Here is an 18,764-nt window from a genome sequence, read left to right as displayed (position 1 = left end):
TTGAGAAGTCTGACATGACCAGTAAAACGTCTCCCAATGCTAATGTTCCTCCAGCAACCAAATGCTAATTTTGTCAGGCTACAAATTCACTCCATCTACACAATACTATTTAATTACAGAAGAGCCTTCCTCCTTCCTCCTGATTTCCCATCTCAATTGTTGACCTCCCATTGGAGCTATCACTGACATTTTTAGGAAAGGGTAGTATACCACTGGAAGTTAGCAGGCAAAAATGCCAAAGAATGGTGGTGGTGGAATTTTATACATGATTCCCAATATTGCAAACTCAATTTGCATCAATGAAGGATGCAATTATCAGAGGCTGCGCAATGTCTCATAAAGAGGGAGAATAGGTTTGAGACAAATAGAAATTGCTGGAAAAGCTCAGCAGGTCTGGCAGTATCTGTGGAGAGAAATCAGAGTTAACGTTTCAGGTCAAGTGACCCTTCCTCAGAACGTACAGTACAAAGCTGTGTTGTAAATTGACATGTTAGAAAGGTCACACCCTTCATTCATAACAAAATACCATGAAGAAGTGTGCATTCATGGCATTGAACTCAAGACTTTGTTAAATCTTATGTAAAGGCATCCACTCAGTTCCATTCTGCTTGAGCCTCTTTACTCACTTGAATTGGAGATACTTTCCCCAGTCAACATGTTCAGAGACATTATTAATACATCTCTAGACTAAATGAGACTTGATCCCAGGCCTCCTGACTCAGAGGTAGGAACTCTACCACTGCACCTGTTGAATTTGGAAGCTGTTTATTTCCTTCATGAATTCTTCAATCAAGCCTGAAGTCACAGCACTAGGTAACAATTACTCCATCAGCCATCAAGTTTAATTGCAATGGAGTTTTTTTTTAAAGTTCAAGGTTAGTTTTGCTTATTATCATGTCTCCAAATTCTCTTTACTTATTCTATTGCAGAGAAGCTTTCTATATTCACTGCAAGCAACCACACAGACATCAACTTTTGTAAACATTAGGTTGCTTTATCCATGTCACACAGACATATTAATGTCTTTATGTTTATACATTTTTTGATTAAAATTCCTTTAAAAACACTCAAAGAAGCCCACTTGTGTAACCTGTCTCATGTCCAAAATCAGTTTGTGAGAAAAGATTTGCGGCTAACCTCAGCACAAGTGAAATATTCTCCTTTATGAATCAGTATTTCAGTTAAAATCTAAATTCCTGCGCTATGAGTTGTGAAATGCTGCAACTTGCAACCCGATGTATTCACCTGGAATAATCGTCTATTCAGAGAACTCAATGACTCACAGTGAGAATGTGTCGTTCCTGAAACATTAGCTCTAGTAGGGACTAGTCTAGAATCCTCAATGCATGTCACACCACCACTAATACAAACATCTGATCGCAACATCATTTACACAAGTGTAGGCATAGCTTGCCAATCTTAAATACATAACTTGGCACTCAAAACCTTTCGGACATAAATAGCCCTGGTGTCAGTTTATTTTAACCTTTTTACCTCAGAGACAAAATATGCTTATTAAAGGTCTGGATTCATATTAAGCTCCATTTATAAATGTCAGCAAAACAGTGGGGATCAGTGGAATACCAGAATACTAAATTTATTCAATAAGTAAGAGACTTACTACTTCATGTGTGCCAAACGCAGGATAAAGTTTTGCTGATGTGTGGAATGCATTATTTTTCCTTCCTATATATACTGCAATTATAACAAATATCTGGACAAATATTTCACTTGTTTTCTCTTTATTTTTAGTTATGTTTTAATGAGAATTATAAAAGGTTGCACAGAGCACCATAAGTCACGTCATTATTTTGTATGAGTTGTATTTTGATTACCTCAAGTACTAACTGTTCCTTGATTTCCAACACTCCTTGTTAGAATTAAGTGTTACTTCCTTAGTCAACTTTGGCTTTAAATTCTACTGTTTTCCATGAGAGTTATGCATTTGTAACTGTGTGTAGTTTTTAAGGAAGTGATATTTCTAGCCATTGGCAGAAGTACAGATTTGGCTCAAATATGAATTGGCTGCTTTTCTGAAATCACTACCAACAAACTAAAATGGTCACTTCAAAATTTTGAAAAGCAAAGGAAAAGGAAGATATCTTTGGATGTGGTATTACACATGAAATTGTGGCAATACAAAGCAAGGTCCATTGAATGTGGAGATTAAATAAGCTGGTGATGACAAGTGAGAGAAGTGTGACAATAGAATGGATACAAGTGAGGACCACGACATTATGATACAGGTTTGTTGAGGAAAAAGGAAGACATGTTAAAATGGATATTGTAAAATACCGTGGTCTACTTCTCAATCACCCTTAGCACCCATCCCCTCCCCTTCTTATTGCAAGCACAGGGGATGCAATGCCTTTCTTTATACTTTTTCCCATCTCACCATCCTGGGCCCTCAGTGCTTCTTTCGAGTGAAAAAGCAAGTTACTTGCGCTTTTTTCAATTTGCTATACTGTATTTGGTGCTCGCAATGCTGTCTCCCTTTCAATGGGATGACCAAACAGTTTGGGTGACCACTTTATGGAACATATATGTTGAGTTTACAAGTTTAGGTCCAATCATCCAATCCCTATCATTTAAGTTCTGCAGCCCACTCTTTCTCTACATCTCAGCCTCCAACACAATTTCAATGCAGCTAAGTGTGAGCCTGAGGAACAACCCTTCATCTTTACATTAGATACTTTGCTCCCTTGTGGTCTCAACGTGATGTTGAATTCAACAATTTCATATAACTTGTGAGCTTTGTTTGGAATGCAGTTGTTAGTAATGATTCTGCTATTCCCATTTATACTACTTTACACCCTTTCCTTTTACCATTTAATTGTGCCTGTATTGCATTCAATCACAAACCTTCCATTTGTTCTTCATCCCTTAACCTCTTCACTGTCTCTGTTCTCACCTGAAGTTTATACACATCTGGCCTGTCCACAACTATGATGAGGATTTATCAACTAGGCTAAATTTTACCAGTCATTTGGAGGTAGACTGGATGGCAGGGAGACAGGCAAAATAAGACAGAGTGGCATCAGGTGCCATGTCCTATATATTCCCAACTTCATGTCATCTTGCCAGTGGCAAGAGAGACAATGGATGAATGGCCTGCACAGAGTAAATTGAGCCAATTACATGGCCAATGAAGATTCTGTGGGTATTTTGCCTGTGACTAGGGATACCTGCCACTGTATGGTGAGACTGTCCAAGAAACCTAATGGCCTGATCTCAATCATCCAGGTGCAACTCCAGCAGTGACCACTACTAGAAGGAGTGCTGCTGACCCACCTTTTGCAAGTGGAGTTACCATTCTTAATAGGCTCAACAGCCCCATGGCAATCGCCCTTATTGTCTGCCACTGGCAAAATGTGATCTTGCTGCTGGACGAAGGCTTGTTTCTTCCTGCTTTCAGCCTCTGTTGCTGGACTTTGGTGACCTCTAGCAATAAAGTTTGCTCGTAAAATTTCTCTCTCCACAGATATTGCCTGCCGGGCCGATCATTTACACCATTTTCAGTTTCTATTTCAGATTTTCAGCATTTGCATTTTAAAAAGTTTTTTTCACAACATTTGGTCATAAAAATGTATTTAACTATAAATAAAGGCAAGCAGCTCAATTCCAAACCACCTACTTCATAAAAATAATAATAATAATAATAATAATAATAATAATAATAATAATAATAATAACACAAGTAGCCTGTGCTTAGTGTGTATATCTGCAGCTGGTTGTTCTAGACACCATGCTTCAGGAAAGGTGCCCAGTTTTTGGGGAGCGTTCAATTTATTTGGCTAAAGCCAGGGCTGAGGAACTTTAGTTATGAGTAAAGACTAGAGAAACTGGGATTACTCTCCTTCGAGATGAAGAGGTGAACAGAAGCTACACTCTTCTGCAACCTGGCAGCACTAACTTTCCCAGCTTCCAATCTTCCAGGTTAGTACTTTCTTTATAAGTGGATTCCACTGCATCAAGGTACACCTAAAATCTACTCTGTTCTGGTTTCCTACTCACTTAAGGCAAGGGAAGACAATAAATTATTGGTAGAACTTTGTAGAAATGAGCATTTCTACAGGTCTGTGACCCCACAGTATGGCATGTCTCCCAACTAGCTAAAGATTTTGGAAATTCTGATGTGAACATGCACTCTGCCCCCATAGCTTTCTGTCTATATATTAACTTGCCGGGTATCTAACTTCGTGTATGAAAATTCATGAATTCGTCTTGAGTTTAAAGAAAAGAAACATTAATTTCAGTCAGATCATTTTCTGCCTTGACAGTCAAGGCAGGAATTGATGGAGTGAATCACAGAACTCTCATCCCTTTCATTTTGGAACAAAGTTACCACAAGGTGGTGAAGTGGGAAATCTAATCTTGTGGCTTTAGTGATTAAATCTGCTATTTTGCATAGTAATACTCCCATGCCTGGTGCACCCAATCCTAATATGTTCACACACTGTTCTATTGATTTTACAGCAAATATTCCCCACTTCATCAGTCCTTTTATTCTATCTCATACCTGGGTCTTGCAGCTAAGATTGCTACCAATGAAGACTACAGAAGTTTGCATTGAGGGGACTATTACCATTTGGGGTTGCATTGGCTTTACAGTATGCCCAATGCCTGCAGAACTTGTTAATTTCATAACAGTATCTTACTTCAGGAATAGCAGCGCTAATTATTCAGAATCTACTCAACAACACTCATTCTAAAAATCTTTCTTTTTGATTGAACTCAAACCTAACGAGATACTGAAATGTTTAGCTGGTTATTAGTGACCGTGCCCCTTTCAGGTGTTATCTGTGGCTCAGTAGTCGCACTCTCATCTTTAAATCGGAAGGTTGTGTTTGAGCCCCATTTCCGGAATTAAACATGTTATAAAAGCTGATGTTCATGTGCAATACTGCACTTTGGAGGTGCTGCTTTTCCAGTTGAGACTTGAAGTCAAGTCTCTGTCTATCGTCTTAGATAGATGTGAAAGATTCCTGTACTATGGTTAGCACTGCTGCCTCACAGCGCCAGAGACCCGGGTTCACTTCCCATCTCAGACCAACTGACTGTGTGGAGTTTGCACATTCTCCCCATGTCTGCGTGGGTTTCCTCCGGGTGCTCTGGTTTCCTCCCACAGTCCAAAGATGTGCAGGTTAGGTGAATTGGCCATGCTAAATTGACCGTAGTGTTAGGTGAAGGGGTAAATGCAGGGGAATGGGTCTGGGTGGGTTGCTCTTTGGAGGGTCGGTGTGGACTTATTGGGCCAAAGGGCCTGTTTCCACACTGTAAGTAATCTAATCAATGCCACGGAATGCTGCCCTGTGTCTTGGCCAAAATTTATTCCACAATCAACATTGCTAACACAGACAATCAGGTTATTATCATATTGCCATTTATGGGAACCAGCTGTGTGTAAATTAGAGGCCAAGTACCCTGCATTACAGCACTATCTACATTTAATTGGTAGTAAGATAGTTTTTTTGTCATGCTAAGGTCACGAAAAGTGCTATATAAATAGAGTTCTTTATTTTACTTTCTTTCTTTCAGCCTATTGATGATTAATTATAAGCTTGAGGTTATGTGGATTCTCGGTTCATTCCACAATAGCATTTTATCTCTGTGCTGACATGGTGTTATAAGTACATTATCTCTGTTATTTCATGGAGGAAAGGGAAGTAGAAGAATGTAAAAATCTGTTCAAGACATTACTGGCAGCAAAGCTTGTTGAGCAAGTTCTTACAGGTACAATCCATGCCTTTGTTACAAGAGGTTAATCAGAGGCTGTTGGCACTTGGCAAAAACAGTTCACTGTTGTGTAATGAATTTAATCAACCAAAAATGTGTCATTAAAATCTGAATGTTGATTGCACAGTAAAACGCTTCAGTGATGTTTGGATAAACTGATTCGAACCATCCCAGTCTCAGTTCATATAGAATATAGATTCAAGCCATGCAGCCAAACACAAATTATATGTTACTTTTAGTTTAGTGGTCCAACTCAATCTCTGATTTGAGTAGAAAACCTAAATTCTGATGGCCTAATCACAGGTTTTGCCTAAAGAAATTTCGCTCTGCAGCTAGGCTACAGTTACAGTATAAATGCAACCTCAATCTCGAAAGAAAAAAGAACAATTTTACATTCATGTACCATCTCTCAGAGCTTCAAAACATTCCAAATCACAGTACAGGAATATAGAAATGTACGTACAATACCAAGGCATACAAGGCTTTGGACCAAGTGTTGGAAAATAGGATTAGAATATTTAGGTGCTTGTTTTGGCTGGTATAGACTGAATGGGCTAAATCGTCTTTTTGTGTGCTGTGTATATCTATGTCTCTATAACGTTTTAAGTCATTTTATTCCTGATGAAGGGCTTTTGCCCGAAACGTCGATTTCAAAGCTACTTGGATGCTGCCTGAACTGCTGTGCTCTTCCAGCACCACTAATCCAGAATCTGGTTTCCAGCATCTGCAGTCATTGTTTTTACCTCATTTTAAAGTGATGTACAACACACAGCATCCAATTTGTGCAAAGTAATTCTCCACAAACAGTAACGTGACAATGACTTGTCTATTTAAATTATGTTGGTCAAGGGATAACAAATGTGGTTCCCTTGTTCAAGAAGGGGAGTAGGGATAACGCTAGTAACTATAGGCCGGTGAGTCTCACTTCTGTTGTGGGCAAAGTCTTGGAGAGAATTGTAAGGGATAGGATTTATGAACATCTGGATAGGAATAATGTGATCAAGGATAGTCAGCATGGTTTTGTGAAGGGCAGGTCGTGCCTCAAACCTTATTGAATTTTTTGAGAAGGTGACTAAGGAGGTGGACGAGGGTAAAGCAGTAGATGTGGTGTATATAGATTTTATTAAGGCATTTGATAAGGTTCCCCATAGTATGCTACTGTAAAAAATATGGAGGTATGGCATTGAGGGTGCGTTGGAGGTTTGGATTAGGAATTGGCTGGCTGGAAGAAGACAGAGGGTAGTAGTTGATGGTAAAGGTTCATCTTGGAGTGCAGTTCCTAGCGGTGTTCCGCAAGGATCTGTTTTGGGACCATTGCTGTTTGTCATTTTTATAAATGACCTGGAGGAGGGGTTAGAAGGTTGGGTCAGCAAGTTTGCGGATGATACGAAAATCAGCGGAGTTGTTGACAGTGAGGAAGGATTTGTCAGGTTACAGCGGGATATAGATAAGCTGCAGAGCTGGGCAGAAAGGTGGCAAATGGAGTTCAATGTAGGGAAGTGTGAAGTGATTCACTTTGGTAAGAGTAACAAGAAGATGGGGTACTGGGCTAATGGTCGGATACTTAGTAGTGTGGATGAGCAGAGGGATCTTGGTGTCCATATACACAGATCTCTGAAAGTTGCCACCCAGGTAAATAGTGCTGTGAAGAAGGCATATGGCGTACTGACTTTTATTGGTAGAGGAATTGAGTTCCGGAGTCCTGAGGTCATGTTGCAGTTGTAAAAGACTCTGGTGCGGCCGCATCTGGAGTATTGTGTGCAGTTTTGGTCACTATACTATAGGAAGGATGTGGAGGCACTGGAACAGGTACAGAGGAGGTTTACCAGGATGTTGTCTGGTATGATAGGAAGATCGTATGAGGAAAGGCTGAGGCACTTGGGGCCGTTTTCATTGGAGAAAAGAAGGTTTAGGGGTGACTTGATAGAGGTGTACAAGATGATTAGGGGTTTAGATAGGGTTGACCACAAGAACCTTTTTCCACGTGTGGAGTCAGCTATTACGAGGGGGCATAGCTTTAAATTAAGGGGTGGTAGGTATAGGACAGATGTTAGGGGTAGATTCTTTACTCAGCGAGTCATGAGTTCATGGAATGCCCTGCCAGTAGCAATGGTGGACTCTCCCTCTTTTTATGGGCATTTAAACGGGCATTGGATAGACATATGGAGGATAGTGGGCTAATGTAGGTTAGGTGGGCTTGGATCGGTGCAACATCGAGGGCCAAAGGGCCTGTACTGCACTGTATTTTTCTATGTTCTATAAATATTAGCCAGAATATCAGGAAGAACTCCCCTGTTCTTCTTCAACCGAACATTAGTAGCTTGTTACATTCTCCTGAAAGGTAGTGGATCTTGGATTAATGTCCCAAGTGCACCTCTAACAGTACAGCTCTCTCATCTGCCCTGGAGTGCCAACAGGGATTTTGTACTAAAGTCAGTAAACTGGGACAAAAACAGAAGTTGCTGATAAAACTCGGCAGGTCTGGCAGCATCTGTAAAGAGAAATTAGAGTTAACATTTCAAAGCCAGTGACCCTTCCTTAGAATTTTCCAGCAACTTCTGTTTTTGTTTCTGATTTACGGCTTCTGCAGTTCTTTTGATTTTTGTCACTAAACTGGGATTTGTGGCTGGAACCTTCGTAGGCAGAAACTGGAGTATTTATCAGTTAAGCCTTATGTAAAAGCTAAAGGCAAGTTAGGATTGTCAACTCTCACTGAATGTCTGGAGATTTTATCACCTCCTGACTTGAACTGCGACAGCCACTGTCCCTTACCTGAATGGTTAGTTAACAAAAATAGTGCTGTGTGATTACATGACCACAACTGTTGAACCATAAAAGACCAGGATGATCACACTTACGATCCCTGGTCTGTGCTGTTAGGTTGGCCCCAGATGATGTTACGAGTTGACCTCAGATTTTTCAGATTAGGAGAGAGAAAATCGGCAAGTCTCTCGCATGCTGAAGTGACATTTGCATGAGTTGAACCCAGGAGAGAAGTGGGGTCAGCTATGACACTGAGAGCAATCAGTCTGTTGAAAATAAAGGTCAATATTCACATGTACTTCATGGTTGTTCACTTGGACAGGGTAGCAGAGGTCATCAGATCCATGGAACTGAACCCAAACAATGAGCGAGTATTTTCAGGACAGCAGAGAAGACTAGAGGAGATAATGGGAGGGAAATAAAAGGATGTTCTGATCTGACTGAGACAATATTTGCATGCTTGACTGTTCCAGTTCTTTTGTCCCCCAAACTGGTTTTGTTTCCAACGTTTTTCTGTAAAACACATTTAATAAAATTGTATTCAAATGCAATTTCAGAGAATAGCTTTTTCATTCCTAATTAGAACTCACAAATAATTGGGTCTCAGAAAATGTATCCCCTCACTACTTCAACACAAATGCTATTGTCATGATTTCACTGTGTTTAAAAAAAAACTGAACCAATTTACCTTGGCTTGTGTGTGATTTATGCACCCCAGTGTGCTAAATGCATGTTTCTTTTTAACTTTTTGGCAAGTTTGATTATCTATTCACCTACAAAGGAGGACCTTCTGACAATAACCACTTCAGGTGAGGGTTTGCAAACTCCTGCCAAAATGAAAAAGGGGCAAGGAAGGATTCTCTGCAATCTCCCTTTGCTGTAACAAAGTGCACTCATGTATTGTGGTCTTTACTGAGACTGCATAAGAAAATGCATAATGCAGACAATCTATCCCAGCATTTTGTAGCCATTGAAAAGGAGGACACATTAATGAAGTTTTGAGGAAATATATGGGAACCTAGTTTTCATGAAAAGGGTTATAGAATGCAAATGGGCAATGTTGAACGCATTCACTCATTCCTGGTATGAGAGCTTAGTGGTTAAGTTAATGGATGAATCACCCACAAGTCATGAATATAAATTCCATCCTTTGTAAAATGTGAGATAGGAATACCACCAAAGAATGATGAGAGAGATTAGAAGATTATATCTTTTTACATGGCATATTCTATAAATGAACAATCCTAACGGTCGAAACATTGAATATGGAATTCAAGAAAGCTTTTGAGAGTTAAGACATTAAATAGGTTACTTGTTTCTTTCAATTTATTTTTGGATTATCATCTTCACTAACATGCCCATTTCTAGGTACCCTTGTGATGTTGGTGAGGAGCTGCCTTCTTGAATCACTGCAGTTTAACCCAGTAACTGTGTAGGAAGAGTGATAACATTCCATGCCAGGATAGTGGTAGAACTTGGAGGGGAGCTTGCTATTTTCCATCTTCCTCTATGTGGTAGAAGTCATGAGTTTAGAAGGAGATTTGAAGGCATTTTAATGACTGGCAGTAGTGTATCTGTGCGTCACTGCTGACACTGTACTCTTTTCAGAGAGTCACACAGGTATAGTGGGTTAAATGGCCTTTTTTTTTGGTTATAACATCATTAATTTCCTTTTTTAAAATTTCCTATATTTAAAGAACAATTATGGATCAGAAACTAGGCTAGTTTGTGATTTATATGGGGGGGATGGTTATGTCTCACAGCTTGAGTGTTTTTTTGATGAGGTGACAAGAATGATTGATGAGGGAAGGGCAGTGGATGCTGTCTACAGGGACCTTAGTAAGGTATTTGATAAGGTTCCTCAAAGGAAGCTGGTATAGAAGGTTAGATCTTATGGGATCTAGGTGAGCTAGCTAGATGGATGCAATACTGGCTTGATCATGGAAGACAAGGGGTAGCAGTGGAAGGGTGCTTTTCAGAATGGAGATCAGTAACTAGTGGATGATCTGATTAGTAAGGTGCAGATGACACCAAGATTGGCAGAGTTGCAGATAGTGAGGAGGATTGTCAAAGAATACACAGGATATACATAGGTTACAGATTCAGACAGATAAATGGCAGATGGAGTTTAATCCAGACCAATGTGAGATAATGCATTTCGGAAGATCAAATTCAGATGAGAATTATACGATAGATGGCAGAACTCTTAAGAGCATTGACGTACAGAAGAATCTGGACATACAGGTCCACAGATCACTGAAAGTGGCAGCACAAGTGATAAGGTGGTGAAGAAGGCATACAGCATACTTGCATACATTGGCCAAGGCATTGAATATAAAAGGTGGCAAGTGATGTTACAAGTTATAAAACTTTACTGAGGCCACTTTTGGAAAAATGCTTGCAATTCTGGTCGCCACATTATCAGAAGAATGTGGATGCTTTGGAGAGTGTGCAAAGAAGGTTTACAAGGATGTTGCCAGGTCTGAGGGTGAGGGGGTTTCAATTATGAGGAGAGGTTGAATAAACTTGTATTGTTTTCATTGGAAAGACAGAGGGTGAGGGGTGACCTGATAGAGATCTACAAAATTGTGAGAGGCATAGATAGGGTAGATAGTCAGAGGTGTTTTCCTAGGGGGAAGGGTCAAGTAAAGGAGGACACAGGTTCAAGGTGACAGGGGAAAGTTTAGGGAAGAAGTGCAGGGAAATAATGGGTTTATACTCAATGGAGTTTGGAAGGATGAGGGGGGAATCTGATTGAAACATACAGAATACTAAATGGCCTCCACAGGGTAGATGTGGGGAAGGTGTTTCCATTGGTAAGAGAGACTAGGACCTGAGGGCATAGCCTTCGAGTAAAGGGAAGACATTTTAGAACAGAGATAAGGAGAAATTTCTTAAGCCAGAGAATGGTTAATCTATGGAATTCCTTGCCACACAAAGCTGTGGAGGCTGGGTCATTGAATATATTTAAGACTGAGATTGATAGGTTCTTGAGTATCAAAGGGATCAAGGCATACAGGGAGAAAGTGGAAGAATGGGATTGAAAAACTTATCAGCCATGATTGAATGGTGGAGCAGACAAAGGGGCAGCCTAATTTCTGCTCCTGTGTTTTATGGTCTTATGGTTTTATGGAAAATGTTTCACACAGAGGGTAGTGGATGACCAGAATGCACTGCCAGTGGAGATGGTGGAAGCAGGCGTGTTAGCAACAGTTAAGGCGTATCCTGATAGGCACATGAATGGGAGGTGAACAGAAGGTTAGAAACTACATATAGGCAGTAAGTGGCAGGTCTAAATAAGGGCTAGGAATTGATGCAGGCTTGGCAGGCCAAAGGGTATATTCCTGTGCTGTATTGTATATCCTTAGCTTGCATTCTCCTCTTTGAGTCATAGCATCCCTATAGTGCAAGGAGAAGTCATTCTGCACTCACCCTCCAAAGAGCATCCTAGCCTATCCTTTCCCAATAATCCACCTAGCATGCACGTCCCCAGTCACTATGGATAATTTACCTTGGTCAATCCATCTAACATGCACATCTTTAGACTATGGGAGGAACGCAGAGTACCTGGTGGAAACCCATACAGACCCAGGGGGAATGTGCAAGTTCCACATACACACCCAAGGCTGGAATTGAACCCAGGTCCCTGGCATTGTAAGGCAGCAGTACTAACCAATGAGCTACCCTTCATTCTTTAAATAATTTATTTGTATAGATATCCACAGTGACTGCCATAAATAATCGTATCTGAAGCTCTTTGAAGCAACTATACAAAACGCTGGTGCGGCCACACTTGGAATATTGTGTACAATTCTAGTCGCCCCATTACAAAAAGGATGTGGAAGCATTGGAAAAGGTGCAGTGGAGATTTACCAGAATGTTGCCTGGTCTGGAGAGAAGGTCTTATGAGGAAAGGATGAGAGACTTGGGTCTTTTCTCATTGGAAAGAAGAAGGCTAAGGGGGGATTTGATGGAGACATACAAGATGATCAGAGGATTAGATAGGGTAGACAGAGAAAGACGTTTTCCTAGGATGATGACGTCAGCTTATACAAGAGGGCATAACTACAAATTGAGGGGTGATAGATTTAAAACTGATGTCAGAGGCAAGTTCTTTACACAGAGAGTGGTAAGGCCATAGAATGCCCTACCTGCTGAGGTAGTCAACTCAGCCACATTAGGGTGATTTAAACAATTCTTAGATAAGCTCATGGATGATTTTGCGATACTGTAGGCGGACGAACTGAGAAAAGTCCACAGGTCGGCGCAACATCAAGGGCCGAAGGGCCTGTTCTGCGCTGTATTGTTCTATGTTCTATTTTAAAGGACGATGCTAAGAACTGTGTGATGAATCTCTACTGCTGTCCTTCCTGTGATTTTCCATACCTGTGGCAGGAGAATTTCTAAAATTCAGATCTAAAGGTGCAAGTCAATTTTACGCCAAGTTTTCAGAATTCGTCGTCTCCTGATTTCAGGCAGGAAAGCCACCACAGGGATTCATAGTCTGTGGAAGTAATTTTAATGTCTTTGCCTTTTTGCCTCCATATCTGCCCTTTTATGTCATGAATAGTTATGTCTTCCTCCTCAATAAAAGTAGCGAACAAATATTTTCTCCAGTGATGTGCAATAGGAGCAGTGATCACCATGTAGAAGCTGCCCTGCAGCAACTCAGCAAAGCTCCTTTGACAGAACCTTCCAAGCCTCTGACCCCCATCAGCCTGACATTGCAATCTCCTGGCCTGGCATGATGGCCTCTCAGTGGCACCTGGCTGTCTCTCAGCTTGGCACAATAGTCTTTTGGCAGCTCGTGGCAGTCTTTTGGCTCACTGTGGACTTCTGGCCTCGAGGTCATTCCAGAGTGGTCTCCCAGCCTCTAAGGTGAAGCTCAGCATGATCTGGAGTCAAGGCCCAACTCAGACTGGAGGCTTAGTACCAATGTGAACTGGATTGGAAGGACCGGTGTTCTGAACTTTTTATTTCTCTATTTTCTCATTTATTCCTATGATCTGTAATTGGACTTTTTATTTCTAATTTTTTATTCCTAAGAACTTGTACTGAAGGTACCTTGTATCTAAAATGGCACCTTAAGTGGTGTCTTGTGACTTTTCAGTGTACTCACTTGAGTACATGTGACAAGAAAGCTAATTCTATTCAAGTTAAACTACAACAGCCACATAGGATCATCACCCTCTGAAAGCTCCCCTCTGGACGACACATTATCCTGCCATTCCCTCACTATACTTGGCCTTAAACCTGCAACCCTCTTTCCAACAACATTCCACTCAGGTGGACTGCAGCAGTCCATGGAGGCAGCTCACCACCATCTACTCTAGGAATCAGCAATGATTACTATCAATGCTAACATCCCATGAATGAGTTTAATAAAAATCTGATGAGTGCCTCCATTGATTAATTCCCCTGGCTCTGTTGCTGTGCTCAAAACTTAACTACTTCAGGATCTATTTTGATATCAGTAGAGGCTTCATTCATACTTGCAAAAGTCCCAACACCTCTAAGTTAACAAAATTAAAGACTGTAATTGGAAATTTACCATTAAGCTGGATATGTCATTAAACTCAAAGCATGTAGAGTTCAAGAGCAGAACAAAGGAGAAAAACAGCATTGGCAGAGGGAAAGAAATAGGAGTGAAAAGGGAAGAGAAAGGTAATGGTGCAGGCTATTTAACTAAATGAAATGAGGAGTTATAGAGATCGGAGGCAGAAAACTAAACATAGTTTTACAGTACTCCCCAGGACTTCACACAACCTCACTGGCGTATTGGATAGAGTCATCAGTATGGCCAATTCACAACTAACCTGGTTTACTGTGTCTTATGCGTACCAAAATTTGTTCATTAGGCATGTTAACCTCAATGCCTAAGTTCCCAATATGCAGTACTTTTGCACAGGCTCTGTGTCCGCTTTTGAATGTTAAGTTCATTCATAAAAAATTAATGCTACAAGCAGAAGAACAAATGCAAAATAAATGCAGAAAATCAAAGAGGATTCAAATATTGAAACAAAAGCTCATACCAAAGAACAATGGAGCATGAAGATAGTGAGAACAAGATATTTGTTTAGCTGCCTTTCAGCTCAGCATCATCAAGATATGAAGAGGAAAATCGAACACTAGGTATTGGGAATCCACAATGAACAAGTTGTATTTGGTGCACAGAAGAATAGTAAGGATGACTTGTAAAATGATTTCATTTATATCCAAACTAGCCCAACTGGTTTTAAGAGAAGGAAGTAGAAATTATTATTTTTAATTTTTTTTTTTCTTTTTATTCTCTTTTGATTTTGGAATTTTGCAATTCATTTTCACAGCTATCCCTTCAGTGTTCAGTAAATGATTTATCCATTTTTCACAGACAAATCGGAGTCGATGAGCAGCAGTGAAATTTCCACAGCAGCATTGGAACAATTCTCCAATTCAGGTCAGTTTAACATTTTAATCCTGGAGCGTACATGTGCGTTCATTAATGGGTAATCAGAGAAGGCATATGTCTCGGGAATTTGGCCTTTACAGTAGGGTGGTACCAGTTGTCTCTACTGCCTACAAGTGTGGTCGAGGCAAGTTCAACTGAGACAGTCAGGAGGGCATTGGATGATTATTTGATTAGAAATAATGTTCAAGGATATTGAGAAAAAGCAGGAGATGAGCAGTAGAGAAAAATGCTCATTTGAAAATGAGTGTAGACCTTTGTGATTCTATGTGAAACTCATCTCTTCAGTCACATGGCCGTGCACCTCTCCAACACCTTAGGCAGCTGAGAGATCCTACTTTAATGATGCATCTTGGATGGTTTTGGACTAATGCAAAATTGGGCATGACTTCCTGCAGATAGGGGGCACTGAGGTCTCTCTTTGTACGTTTGGTGAAAAGCCTTCTTTGAATCAACAAAGTGGAAATACTGCACAGGGAGGAGACCCAAGCTACCAAAATTAGGTGTCAGGACACCAAGCGAGCTACAAGTTTGGGATGTGTGGGCTTTGAGGTAGCAATGGCAGCCACGGAACTATGCCTGAGTTACAACAGCCATATAGTTGTCCTTCTGACTGTCAGTGAGGGGTCATGACAATTTTCAAGTCTCAAAATGGGGTCAATGATGGAAAAAATGTGGGAACAACTTTTAGCAAGCACAAACAGAAAGGTATTTCTACAATCACGAAGCAGATAGGTGAGTTAGGTAACGTAGATAACTGGAATGATGCTGTAAAGTAGTGCGTTGGTCCTCTCTCTGAGTTAAGTTATCCAGCTTCTAGCTATAGCATGAATCAGAATTGAGCACACCCTGTACATTTGAACCCCACTCTGCAAATACAAATTCAAAATCTATTTATCTCATTGTTCCATTTTTGCCTTGAAAATGCAGTAGACAATATATTGTATTCACAATTAAAATATTACTGCATTCTGAAAGGTAAGTATGAAGGGCCATCATAATTTGGAGCCTATAATTTAGACATTGTTCACATAAACAAAAGGTGTGCCACATTCATCGTCACTGGCGACAACCTTTGTTTATCACACTGCCTTATGTTCCACCTTTTCAAGTACCCAGTGAAGGCGATACTGAAGCTGCAATTACAGCAACTGCTAGGGTTACCTAACACATGCCATTGATCTCCAACATATTTAATTCAGGAGCACTTAGCATTATAGCTGAACACAGCGTGGAAAACAAAAGACTTTTCCAATGGTTACCTTTCTGACTGATAACCAGACCTCCTCATCATTCCCTTTGACCTTAAGGCATTGTTGTGGATTGAAAATAGCTCCAGAAACTCCATGGCCCAAAGGGGAGTCACGCCAACTGGTCCACATGCTTCTAACCAAGGCCTGCCCTTCTCATTTGATGGGTCTCCTGGCTAAGCCCCTCTGAGGTTTTACTTTAATTCTCCCCTCCATGATGAAGCACCCATATGGTTACCTTGGATGTTTGCTCAGCCATTTAAAATCTATGTCTGAACATTTTGCTGCACTGATCTCACCCTCAACTACTGTAGACTCCAGACCTCCACTTGTTCCTGACTTTGGGGCTCTTGAAGTCTGCAGGAAATCCCAGCACATGCAGTCCAGAAAAATTATTTGTTACAAGTTAAGCATTATCAGATTTAGAATTATTGAATTGCAAAAATAATTTTACACACCTGAGCTATACGCTGCCAATTCATTTAGCACATTTTCAGTCATTTTGGAGGCTACTGTAATTCTACTTTATAAGCCAAAGATAATTTATACTGAAAGTGTTAGACATATTTCAAATATGAACATAAAAATAGTTTTAAAAATCTCAATGCTGTTGTGTAATGAGCAGCTCCATTCAAAATTTAATCATTTTAATTTGTGAATGGAACACTTTTACAATATGCATGCACAGTAATTCTAATTACAGATCATCCTATGTTTACAAAATACAAAGACACTCTATTGCAACTGTACCAGTTGCCATGGCAATACTGTTTTTTTCTTTCACTCCTGTCTGCCACGGTTGCCTATATCATAACGTCCCACCTATACAGCATTTGAAACCCACACCTATGCAATAGTTGATTTGCTATTGTTTACATTTCAACCTAATTAATTAATACTTTAGCAAATGAAATAGGACTTATTGTAAACAAATTATATTATGAAGCCCTGTGAGGCAAGACTCAAGACAATCAACATTTATTTAGTGAAAACATACCATTATCTATGCTGTAGGAGGCATCCCTATAAGTCTCTGTTTTCAACAGTCCATTACATTATCTAATTGCCTGGTTTTCATTTACAGCTAATAGCAGTGATCTCAGTAAAAGGCAACCACACCAGTTTTCGCCCCAGATTTATACTTCAAAGTAAGTGTATTGTACAAAATGTTATATTTTAATCTAGATAATGCACTGTAACTTAAATTCTTAATCATTGTATTAATGTTTCTATTGCTATCTTTGCTGCTGAAGACAGAGTAATTACATCTGTGATGTGACCCATTCTGTGATGACCCACTTTAAATTTATTAAACAATGAGAGATTTAAAAGTATCAGATCATGTGAGTACATGTATGGAAGCCAAGAATTACAGAGCTGACACCATGTGACTGGGATCCACAAGAGTTAATTTCATCTTCTTCATCTGGGCAGTAATCTAACAGTGTACATGTAGCACCCATCCAATTTTCATTGCTATAGACCAAGAAAACTGAGAATTTATGATGGCCCAATTATCTTGTCCAATGGTTGCTCGCCATCTTATTAAAACATGATCATTCATCAGTTAACAAAGCCTAAATAAGTTATTATTCAGTTGCCACCTAACTGTTAACTTGTATTCTATTTTCTGAATAAAGATTACTTGGCTGGTCATACATTTCTATTAGAGTTTATTTTTGTCAATAGCTTGTCTTAGTTCTGAAGTTTGTATTTCAGACCATCTCTGAACAATTAACCCGTCAACATTAGGAGACCACTTAGGAACTTAGACCAGAATTTCTGCTCCCATATAAGGAGCACAAAGTCCGGAAAAATCCCAAAGTCCACAATCCTGACTAGGGAGAAGGTGCACTGCGCATGGTCTAGTTTTGGTTCTGGCAAAGTGTGTGATAACTGAAGTCAGGCCTAATGCCACTGGAAACAGGTGAGGTAACCACAGATGCTGTCAGGTGTCAAGGTTATTTCAGGATAACAATAAAACAAGACATTCTTCTAGCCTTCAACCCCCTCAGCCTCCCTCACTCACTCCACATATCCACCATGTCAATATGAGTCCCTCACTACATGTCCACAACTCCTGATATCCTCTAGGCCAACCTGTGCTCCCCTCACACATGGCCACTCACCCCTTTTAGTGGCAGCCCATGTTCCCATCCATCCGCATGGTCCCTCATGTACTCTTTGTCAACCTGCACTGTTCTATCCATCCACTACCATGATACTTTTTACTGCCTGTACTAATATAGCCTCAACTAATACTCCCCTCACATGATTCTCTTTCTCTATTCTATTCTTTGCCAGCTCACACAGCGTGAAGAGACCTCAGGACTCGTACTGAGATGAAAAATACTTAACTGTCTATTAATGACATCACTATCTTAAAATAACCACTTGCAATGATAAAAACCCATTTTTTACATTTAACCTCCTTCAACTACTTAATCCATTATAAAAACAAGTACTTGAATTCATCAATCCATTTCAAAGACTTTGCAAGCATTTAGAACTGAAGTTCAAACTGTAAAGCAACAGGCACTCGACTCTGATAATTACAGGTTGTGAAATCA

At 40.1% G+C, this 18,764-nt stretch overlaps 1 protein-coding gene across 6 annotated transcripts in view; it reads left to right on the top strand.

The window, feature by feature from the left end:
- Window positions 1-18,764, top strand: part of LOC140462906 (protein phosphatase EYA1-like) — a 251,083-nt gene that overhangs the window by 83,267 nt on the left and 149,052 nt on the right. For all 6 annotated transcript variants that reach the window (XM_072556368.1, XM_072556373.1, XM_072556370.1 and 3 more), the window contains 2 exons: window positions 14,870-14,935; window positions 17,279-17,342. In XM_072556368.1, the coding sequence (XP_072412469.1) occupies window positions 14,870-14,935; window positions 17,279-17,342 (130 nt within the window). The remainder of the gene's footprint in view (window positions 1-14,869; window positions 14,936-17,278; window positions 17,343-18,764) is intronic.

The sequence above is a fragment of the Chiloscyllium punctatum genome, chromosome 37 (genome assembly GCF_047496795.1).
Source record: "Chiloscyllium punctatum isolate Juve2018m chromosome 37, sChiPun1.3, whole genome shotgun sequence".
Lineage (NCBI taxonomy): Eukaryota > Metazoa > Chordata > Chondrichthyes > Orectolobiformes > Hemiscylliidae > Chiloscyllium > Chiloscyllium punctatum.
Note: the sequence above shows the minus strand (reverse complement) of the source record. Positions and strands in the feature narration are given on the sequence as shown.